Below are 10,746 nucleotides of genomic sequence, written 5' to 3' on the forward strand. Positions count from 1 at the left end.
GGTCTCTCTGAGTTGCAAAGGGCTTCATTAAGTAGCCGAGGCAGGCCGTGAACGGCCGTGAACAGTGATCCTCCTGTTTCAGCCTCCCAAATGCTGAGATTAAATCTTTTGAAATTCAGCTCCGATTCCCCTCCTTTAGAATGCCTGGTCCCGAGACATGATTCCTTTTTTTTTCGGTACTGGAGATGGAATCCAGGGGCATTTCTACCTTTGAGCTCCACCCCCAACCCTATGTTTTATTCTTTATTTAGAAACAGGGTCTCACTGAGTTGCAAAGGGTCTCATTAAGTAGCTGAAGCTGTCCGCGAACCGCGATTCCCCTGTCTCAGTCTCCCAAATGCTGGGATTACAAACGTGCGCCACGACGCCAGGCGCACGATTCTATTTTTTATCCCCAGTACCTAAGTCGCTGAAAAGCTGCGGGACGAGTATCCAACGACCTACAGGAGTGAGTTTCCACCAGGAGGCGCAAGGACATCATTACCATTCAGTGTCCACCTGGGGGCGCTGCCGCCCGCATCTAGCTGTCCCGGGGTCAACCTCGTAGATTAGCCCCGCCTGATTGGGAGAGGCACCGCGAAACTATTTGCATAACATTGAAAGGGCCTCACTGAATGGTTAGGATATAGAAGCCAAAGATGAAACGGTGCTTCTGATTGGCTAAAATTTCGCCCCTCGTTCTGTGCTCCCCCATCCTCACCAGACTGGACCCTGAGGTCAGTCGGAAGCTGAGGGTTAGTGGCGAGAGAGGACTCGGGTGTCCCGGCAGTGGGATCCTCGGGGTGAGTGCCGGGTCGGGGTGCGGGGGACCAGGGTAGGAGGCTGTTCGCCCCGCCCTGACTCCTCGCTCGCCTATTCACTTGTCCAGGAATTGGAGATGTGGACCTAGAGAGGCGCATCTGGGGACGGAATCTGGCCCTGCGACCCTTGCCATCTGCCTCTCCACCCACCCTGGCCCCAGTCATGCTGCCTTGAGGTAGGAAAAGGAGTTTCCTCAGCTGTAACTTCTGACCTCTTTGGGTACCTTTCAGAGCCTTAATAAAGACCTTAGTTCTGTTCCTCTGGGAAGTGAACCGGTGGTGCCACCATGGACCCCGACTTGCTCACCCACAGGCTTATTCTTGCAGAGTCGCTCCAAAGTGGCGCCCCAGGAAGAAGCATGGGCACCGAGAATGAAAGCCCAGAGCCGGACTGCCAGAAACAGTTCCAAGCTGCAGTCAGCGTCATTCAGAATCTGCCCAAGAATGGTGAGGCTGCCGGGACCCACGATTTGATTCCAGATGCTGGAGTCAGGCTTCAAGAAGTGGCCCTGATGCCCGCAGTGTTTGCAGACGAGCCCCTGTGTGGGCTGTCCTGGGGGTTCCCTGCACCTCCTGTCACCGTCCAGATGTCCTGGGTGGGACCCCTCACCATCTCTGCCCTTCCGGAGGGTGGTTCATCCCTCACTCCATCCCCCTGGAGCTGGGGGTGATGCTGTGCCCTCCGCTTCCCAAACCTCTGTCCAGGCTCTTATCGCCCTTCCTACGAAGAGATGTTGCGGTTCTACAGCTACTACAAGCAAGCCACCATGGGGCCCTGCCAGGTCCCCCGGCCCGGGTTCTGGGACCCCATTGGACGATATAAGTGGTGAGCGCCCCCTAGCGGGCAACCATGCCTCCGCTGCTAACCAGCCTCCTGACAGCCCCTGCCTCCTCCCCAGGGACGCCTGGAACAGCCTGGGCAAGATGAGTAGGGAGGAGGCCATGTCCGCCTACATCACTGAGATGAAGCTGGTGGCACAGAAGGTAGACAGGGCTATGGTTCTCTGTCCCCACACCTCAGCCAGATGGCCGGTCCCTCACCCTCCCAGCGCTGACCTCCACCATGTTTCATACACAGTGCTACTCCCTTGGGAATCACCTCCTTCCCGTTGCCCCTAACCCTGCCCTCTGGTCCCTAGCGGGGTGCAGGATCCCTGGGGCCAGGCCTAACTCAGCCCTGCTCCATTAGAGCCCCTTCCGCGCAGGTGATCGACACCGTGCCTCTGGGCAAGGTGGCAGAGGACATGTTTGGTTACTTCGAGCCCCTGTACCAGGTGATCCCTGACATGCCGAAGCCCCCAGAAAGCTTCCTGAGGAGGGTCACAGGTCAGATGCCCCAAGGGGAGCTCTGAAAGTTCAGGGGATCCGTTGAAGGTCTAGCTGAGGGGGCTGCTCAGTCGGGGAGGGGTGCAGGGGCGAAGGGCCCTCCGTAGGTGGGGTGTTGGACGGTGTCTGTGGCTAATGGGGACAAGGCACTTGATGTCATGGGAGCTGTCGGGCTCGTCCCAGCCCCACCTCTAGGTTGTGTCTTGACAGGCTGGAAAGAGCAGGTACTGAATGGAGATGACCAGGCTGTACCCGAGGCTCCCTGCCTCCCCAAGGAACCAGCACCCCCAAGCTCAGGTTGGTGCTTGAGCAAGACGGACAGAGGACCAAACCCAGGCTGGTGAGGGGCGCCTGCAGGAGGGGTGGAGGAGAGAAGGCTGGAGACCATGCTGTGCCCTGTACGCCGCTGTCCACGGATGCCAAGACCCCCAGAGGCCAGGGGCAGGCTCTGGGATCCCCGGGGCCTGTGGTGGCAGCCTTTCTACTGTCTCCTGAACAGGTGCTTCTGCCAGCTGCACCACCTTCCCCTCCAGGGCTTCCCCTTGACAGTAGCCCTACCTCCCCCTCCCCAGAGTCCCAGCCACCCCGAGACCTGGACTTGGAGATTTTCTGCGATTCCTTGGAGCAGCTAGAGCCGGAGACCAAGCTGATGAGACCACCCTCCATTCCCTCCCCTCCCGCGCCCCAACGTGCCCCGGTGGTCCCACCCCCACCTTGGACCTGTGACTCAACTCAGCAGGTTTGGGCAGAGCAGCAGGGAGCAGATGGAGGAGAAGCTGACAGCAGGAAGAGCCCTGAGCCCCCGGGAGAGAAAGGTGAGCTTCCCCGACCTTTCCCCCCTGGCCCTCCCGGGTTTTGGCACCCCGGCTTCCCTTGGCCACCCTCTTAGGGCAAAGGGGAAAGTCTAGTGCGGGCACCGTGAGCAGGAAGGGTTGTCACAGCCAGACACCTGCCCTGCCTCCTCTCCCGAGGGCCACCGGGAGTCCACACCCTCTGCCGGTGCTGAGTAAGGCAGCTCTGTAACCCAACTGCATGGTTTTGGGAAGTCAGCCTTTCTCTCTCAATAATGAATTCTGTGCTATACCCTTCTAGAACTTAGAAGGGACTTAATGAACTTCTAGAACTCCCTTCTAGAACTTCCATTCCCTTCTACAACTCCCTACTGCCAAGTCTCCAAAGGGTATGCTTTCTTAAGTATTATCTTGGAATAAGCTACTATTTATTTATTTATTTATTTATTTTGTGGTGCTGGGGTGGAGGGTGACCCAGGGGTATGTTACCTTCAAGCTACACACCCAGCCCTATTTCATTTTATTTACTTATTTTTGGAAACAGTATCATAAAGTTACTGAGAGCCTCACTAAATTGCCAAGGTTGGCTTTGAACCTGTAATCCTCCTGTCTCAGCCTCCCAAGTACTGGGATTGCAGACATGGGCCACCACGCCTGGCTAACAAGCAGCCCTTTGAGGAAGATAACATCTTCCTTTAATTTTAATTGTATTTATTTATTTATTTATTTATTCAATCATTCATACTGGGAATTGAATCTAGAGGCATTTTCCCTCCCAGCTACACCCCTAGTCTGATTGTGTGTGTGTGTGTGTGTGTGTGTGTGTGTGTGTGTGTGTGTGTGTTACTAGGGATGAAATCCAGGGGCCTTCTACCTCCAGGCTACACTCTCAGACCTATTTTATATTTTTTTGGGGAATGCCGTCAGCCTCAGCAGCTGAGACTGGCTTTGAACCTGCGTGATTCTCCTGTCTCAGGCTCCCACATACTGGAATTACAAGTGTGTACAACCATGCCCAGCTTCCTAGCCTGATTTTTTATCTCTGATTTGGAAACAGGGTCTCGCTAGGTTGTTACAAGTCTCACGAAGTTGCCAAGGCTGGCTTCAAGCCTGCCACACACCTGGCTCCTTTATGTATTTTTGTGGTGCTGGGGCTGGAACCCAGGGCCTGGTGCCTGCTAGGGGAACACTGTACTACAGAGCTAAACGGTTAGCCTTTTCCCTAATTTTCAGATGACAAAATAAGGTTCTGAAAAGTTAATGATTTGCCCAAAGTCATACAGCCAATCGGTGGTGAAACTGGGATTCAACCCCCACCCCCGGCCATTACTCAGCCTTGGTGGTGGACCAGCAAGAGTCACCCTTGAGACTAGGGGTCGAGCTCTACTTCACGGCCCTGGACCTGTACCAGCCTGTGCCTGGAGCTGAATTGCTTTCTGAGTGCCCTTCCCTGTGTGTCTGTGCTCTGCAGAGGGGTTGGGGGGCAGCCTGCTGGGGCCCCAGGAGCTGGATGCGTGGCTGAGGGGGACGGTACGGGCCCTGCAGGAGAACATGCGCGATGTCCAGGGGCGGTTGCGGAGCCTGGAGAGCAAGCCCCAGCCCCCTGAGCAGGTGAGTCCCCTCTCCCCCACTGCAGGGTCAGGCCAGGACTCTGTCTATACTATCCTCATCTATCCTCCTTTGTCTGTGCACAGCTCCGTGCAGAGAATGGTGTGGTGTCTATAGCAGGCAGGGAGGTCAGGGGCTCTGAAGTGCCTCCCCCTGGAGGGAGTAGGATAGGCCCTGCAAGAAAGGAGACCCTTTCCCGGCTCACACCCCTCTGCTGCCAAGAAACCCGCATGAGGCTGATCCCAAGAGTTAGAAGCACCTGGAGGTATCTGTTCCCTGCTGCCCCCTCATCCAGGACTCTGTTTCTGGAGTTAGGGTTTACTCCCAAGCAACCTAGCCCCGTGTTCTTTATCTGTCTTGGCTTGTGCAGAATAAATAACTGGAGCTCCGGCAGCTAAACACTTACATTCTCAGTGACCCTATGAAATAGGCTTTCTTTTCCTCTCCCTTTTTAAAAAAATTTTTTTGGTGGTACTGGGGATGGAAACCAGGGACTTTCTACCTCGGGCTACACTCCCAGACCTATTTCATATTTTATTTGGAAACAGGGTCTCTTAAGCCAGTTGAGGATGGCTTCGAACCTGCACGATCCTCCTGTCTCAGCCTCCCAAGTGCGGGGATTACAAGCGTGTGCCACCACGCACGGCTTCTTTTTCCTCTCCCTTTTACAGATGGGGAAACTAAGGCCCGGAGAGGTTGAGTAACTTGTATGCGGGCACACAGCCTGGGAGAACCTCATTGAGCTGCTCATGGGCACGTCTGTGTGCCCAGCAAGACCTCCCTCAATGAAGTCTGCTCGAATAATAATTACAATTATTAAGACTAAGGGATGGGGTTGGGTGTGGCCTTTGGCCGTCTTCCCTCTGTGTGAGTACCCACTGTCCTGCGTGGTCTGTTTTTGAGAAGCCTGAGGTGTCCAGAGCGGGAGAGGGCTGGTTGCAGTATTTGGGGATTTCTGGGGTGACCCCTAACCCACTGAGCTCGACGGGTCTGAGCCATGACAGGATTTCAACATCCCCTCCTCTCAGCACCACCTCCTCTACCCCCCACAGGGCATTCTTTCTTCTTTTTTTTTTAAATGCCAAGGACTTTATAGGCACAAGCTTGCAATCCCAGTACTTGGGAGGCTGAGACAGGAGGATCTGGGTTCACAACCAGCCTCAGCTACTTACTGAGCCCCCCCTGCAACTTAGTGAGACCCTGTTTCAAAACAAAGAATAAAAAATGGAGCTGGGGGTGTAGCTCAGAGGTAGAATGGCCCTGGGTTCCATCCCCAGCACCACACACACACACACACACACACACACACACACACATTAGAGGACACATGGTATCTAGATGTTCACAACTAGTGATTCTAACATGGACTGCTGGCATAAATGAAGGGTGATTTGATCCCCTCCATAGAGTTTTCCTTAGGAAATATCCAGCTGGGCGTGGTGGTGCACACTTGTAATCCCAGCATTTGGGAAGCTGAGACAGGAGGATGGTGGTTCGAGGACAGCCTCAGCTACTTAGTGAGGCCCGTTGCAACTCAGTGAGACCCTGTTTCAAAATAAAGAATAGCCGAGCGTGGTGGCGCACACTTGTAATCCCCGTGCTTGGGAGGCTGAGACAGGAGGATCGCACAGGTTTGAAGCTGGCCTCTGCTGGCTTAAGAGACCCTGTTTCCAAATAAATATAAAATAGGTCTAGGAGTATAACCTGGAGGTAGAAGGCCCCTTGGTTCCACCCCCAGTACCACCAAAAAAAAAAAAAGGAATAAAAAAATTAGGGCTGGGCGTGTAGCTTGGAGGTAGAATGCCCCTGGGTTCCATCCCCAGTACTGAAAAAAAAAAAAAAAAACAGTTCCTCATCCCCATTTGCCATACAGTTTTTAACAACAATTGATAATCTTTGCTTGAATCAGTTGTTTAATGATTGCAAAAAATTTAAATTTTAAACCCTAATAGTCCTATAATATGTGTGGGTGTATATGTACACACACACGCACACACACGCACACACACACACACACACATGTTGTGTGTGTATGGCAGTGTACTGGAGATGGAACCTGGAACCCAGGGGCATTCTACCTCAGAGCTATACCCTCAGCCTTTTTTTTTTTTTTTTTGCGGGTCTGGGGATGGAACCCAGGGGCATTCGACCTCTGAGCTACATACCCTGCCATATTTTTTTTATTATTTATTTCAAAACAGGGTGTTATTAACTCATTAAGTTGCAGAGGGCCTAAGTAGCTGAGGCTGTCCACGAATCGTAATCCTCTGGTCTCCACCTCCCGAATGCTAGGATTACACCACTCATCCTTATTTTTTATTCTTTGTTTTGAAACAGGGTCTCACTAAGTTTCGGAGGGCCTCACTAAGTAGCTGGGGCTGCTGTGAACCTGTGATCTTCCTGTCTCAGCCTCCCAAGTACTGGGATTACAGGTTTGCGCCACCACACCCAGCTCCTATAATATTAGCTAAGATTTTCCTTTAGAATTTCCCTGATCACCTTGAGTTGCCCTGTAATACAGTCTCTTATGAAAAAGCAGGATAAGTGCTTCTTTCTCTTTAATTATTAGTGTGTGAAGCCGGGCGTGGTGGTGCACACTTGTAATCCCAGCATTCAGGAGGCTGAGAACTGGAGGATCGCGGTTCGCGGACAGCCTCAGCTACTTAGTGATGCCCTTTGCAAATCAGTGAGACCCGGTTTCAAAATATTGGGCAGGGGGTGTAGCTCGGAGGTCAAATGCCCCTGGGTTCCATCCCCAGACACGCAAAAAAAAAAAAAAAAAAAAAATGAGTGTGTGTGTTGCTGGTGATGGAGCCCAGGTCCTTGTGGGTTTCTTTGCACGATTCTGCCATTGAGCTACATCCCCAGCCCTTAATTACCTATTTTTATTTTGGTACTGGGAATTGAATCCAGGGGCATTCTTCCTCCAAGCTATACTACCAGCCCTATTTTTATTTTGAAATGGGGTCTTGCTAGGTTGATGAGAGTCTTACTACTTGCTGAGGTTGTCCTCGAACCTGCCATCTTCCTGTCTCAGACTTCCAAGTACTTGGATTCCAGGGTTGCACCACCATGCCCAGCTCTTTATTTTATTATGTTTTTTGGTACTGAGGATGAAACACAGAGGCATTCTACCTCCCAGATATACCCCCAACCCAATCTTTTATTTAGAAACAGAGTCTCACTCTGTTTGCAGAAAGCCTTGCTAAGTTTCTGAGACTGGCTTTGAACCTGTGATCCTCCTTTCTCAACCTCCAAGTACTGGAATTACAAGTGTGTACCGCCATACCCGGCTCCTCTCTTTTTTTTTTTTTTTTTTTTTTTTTGTGGGTCTGGGGATGGAACCAAGAGGCATTTGACCTCTGAGCTATACCCCCTGCCCAATTTTTTATTCTTTATTTTGAAACAGGGTCTCACTGAGTTGCAGAGGGCCTAAATAGCTGAAGCTGTTCGCAAACCGTGATCCTCTGGTCTCAGCCTCCCAAATGCTGGGATTACAAGCGTGCGCCACCACGCCTGGCTCCTCTCTACCTATTTTTAAAGTAAGGAATTGACTTAAAAGCTTCAGTGGTGACAATCAGTTTTCTTTTTTGGATGTAATACAGGGGATTGAACCCAGCAGCGCTCCACTAAAGAGCTACATCCCCAGCTCATTTTATTTTATTTTTTGTGATACAGAGGATTAAACCCAAAGGCATGCTCCTCCAAGCTATACCCCAGCCCTTTAAAAGAAGTATTTATTATTTATTTATTTATTTATTTGTGATACTGGAGATTGAACCCAGGGGCATCTTACCTCTGAGCTACATCCTATTTTTATTATTTATTTATTTATTTATTTATTTATTTATTTATTTTGTGTGGTACTGGGGGGGGGTGGAACCCAAAGGCTTTCTACCTCTGGGCTACACCCCAGCCCTATTTTATAATTTATTTGGAAACAGGGTCTCACTAAGTTCCTGAGAGCCTCACTAAGTAGCTGAGGCTGGCTTTGAACCTGTGTGAGACTTCTGTCTCAGCCTCCCAACCACTGGAATTATAAGTGTGTGCCACCATGCCTGGCTGTTATTCTTTATTTTGAAACATGGTCTCACTAAATTGGTTTCAAACTTGTAGTCCTCCTGTCAGCCTCCCAAGTAATGGGATTAGAAGTGTGTGCCACCATGCCTGGCTCATTTTTGAGACAAAAGTTGTCAAGGCTGGTCTCAAATTTGCAGTACTGTCTCAGCCTCCACAGTAGGTGGGATAACAGCCTCTGTGCCTGACTAGTTTTTCTTTCTTTCTTCCTTTCCTTCTTCTTTTTTGAGTATCATTATGGACTCTTTTTTTTTAGACGATACTGAGGATGGAACCCATGGGCATTCTACCTCTGAGCTACACCCCCAGTCCTATTTTTTATCCTTTATTTTGAAACAGGGTCTCACTGAACTGCAAAGGGCCTAAGTAGCTGAGCCTGTCCAGGAACCGCAATCCTGTCTCAGCCTCCTGAATGCTGGGATTACAAGTGTGCACCACCATGCCAGGCTGGACTCATGAATTTTAAAGATGCAGTGTTCTCATTAGCTGTAATTCTTTTTTTTTTTTTTTTTTTTGGTATTGGGGATTGAACTCAGGGACGTTCTGCCTCTGGTGTGCCACCATGCCCTTTGATCATTCTTTTTGGTGCCCAGATTGTTATAACTTTGGCCACTGGAGACCCTTTCTTTCTTTTTTCTTTTTCTGCAGGTCTGGGGATGGAACCCAGGGGCATTCAACCTCTGAGCTACACTCCCTGCCCTAATTTTTATTCTTTTATTTTGAAACCGGGTCTCACTGAGTTGCAGAGGGCCTCACTAAGTGGCAGAGGCTGTCCATGAACCGAGATCCTCTGGTCTCAGCCTCCCGAATGCTGGGATTACACGCGTGCGCCACCACGCCAGGCACTGGAGACCCTTTCAAGCCAGGCCTTATGTTCTGACAATGTGATCACATTCATCTTTAGAAGCTACCTTGCTTTCTGGTACAGATGTTCCACATTCCCCATCCAAGGCCCCAGCCCTGGAATGAGCCACTCCTCCAAGAAACCCTGGCTCTTCCTAGAGGAAAATGATATTTAGAAACTAACATCTGGCTGGGCGTGGTGGCGCACGCTTGTAATCCCCATGCTTGGGAGGCGAAGACAGGAGGATCGCACAGGTTTGAAACCAGCCTCACTGGCTTAAGAGACCCTATTTCCAAATAAAAATATAAAATTGGGTCTGGTCTGGGAGTGTAGCCCAGAGGTAGAAGGGTTTCCAGGAACCCCAGTACCACCAAGAAATAAAGAAAGAAAGGAAGAAAGAAAGAAAGAAGAAAGATCAGGGTACCCAGGGTCCTCATTTGAAATATGTGGCATAGCAGGCATGGGGGCGTGCGCACTTGTAATCCTAGTACTTAGGAGGCTGGGACCGGAGGATCGAAGTTCACAACCAACCTCAGCTACTTAGTGAGGCCCTCTGCAACTTAGTGAGACCCTGTTTCAAAATAAAGAGTTAAAAATTGGGCTGAGGGTGTAGCTAGGAGGTAGAAGGACTCTGGATTCAGAGTGACATGTTCTTTACAACACAGGGGCTTCTGGCCCTTCTAACTAGAGTCATTGCTGTGTGGCCCAGAGAGCTCAGTGCCTCTTGGAACCTAGGATTGGAATTGTGGGAGGGCGTTGGGTTCAGTGTCAGGGGCACTACAGTAGGACAGAACCGGGAGGACCCTCCCAGTCTGGGGGAGGCGGGCTCCCTGAAGTTCTGGAAGCAGATTCCTGAGGAGGGCTGGCTGAGCTTGGGCAGGCCCCTGACTCCTTCCGTCTTGGCAGCAGCAGAGGCCCCGGCCTTGGCCTCTCGGGCTCTCGGCCCCCGCGCTGCTCTTCCTCCTCCTGTGGCCCTTCGCTGTCCAGTGGCTCTTCAGACAACTTCGGACCCAGAAGAGGTGACTCTCCGGGAAGGAGACTGCAGTCAGCCCAGGAGGCCAGGAGTCCCTGTCCTGCTGCCTTGAGCCTTACTGCGGTTTCAGAACAGCATTAGCACCCCGCTCCTCGCCTGCCCGGGCACCCCCTCCCCTGCGGGGCCCTTAAGACCCCACCCTTCCTGCAGCTCACTCGGCCAGTCCCGCTGGCCAGCCCGCCCGGGTTGGCTGCTCGGGAGGGGAGGCTGCGGCGGGGCCTGGCCTTCTGGCCCCACCCTCCGGGTCACTTGACTTTCCTCTCACCC

At 51.6% G+C, this 10,746-nt stretch overlaps 1 protein-coding gene across 1 annotated transcript; it reads left to right on the plus strand.

Moving 5' to 3' along the window:
- Positions 1-1,159: 1,159 nt before the first annotated feature.
- ACBD4 (acyl-CoA binding domain containing 4) lies at positions 1,160-10,469 on the plus strand (the record flags this gene model as incomplete). The annotated part of the gene is made up of 8 exons (XM_080713420.1): positions 1,160-1,247; positions 1,506-1,626; positions 1,700-1,784; positions 2,006-2,126; positions 2,337-2,423; positions 2,699-2,941; positions 4,389-4,528; positions 10,359-10,469. 8 exons carry the CDS (start codon positions 1,160-1,162, stop codon positions 10,467-10,469), a joined length of 996 nt encoding a protein of 331 aa, XP_080569546.1.
- Positions 10,470-10,746: the final 277 nt, after the last annotated feature.

The sequence above is a fragment of the Muscardinus avellanarius genome (genome assembly GCF_963383645.1).
Source record: "Muscardinus avellanarius genome assembly, chromosome: 16".
NCBI lineage: Eukaryota > Metazoa > Chordata > Mammalia > Rodentia > Gliridae > Muscardinus > Muscardinus avellanarius.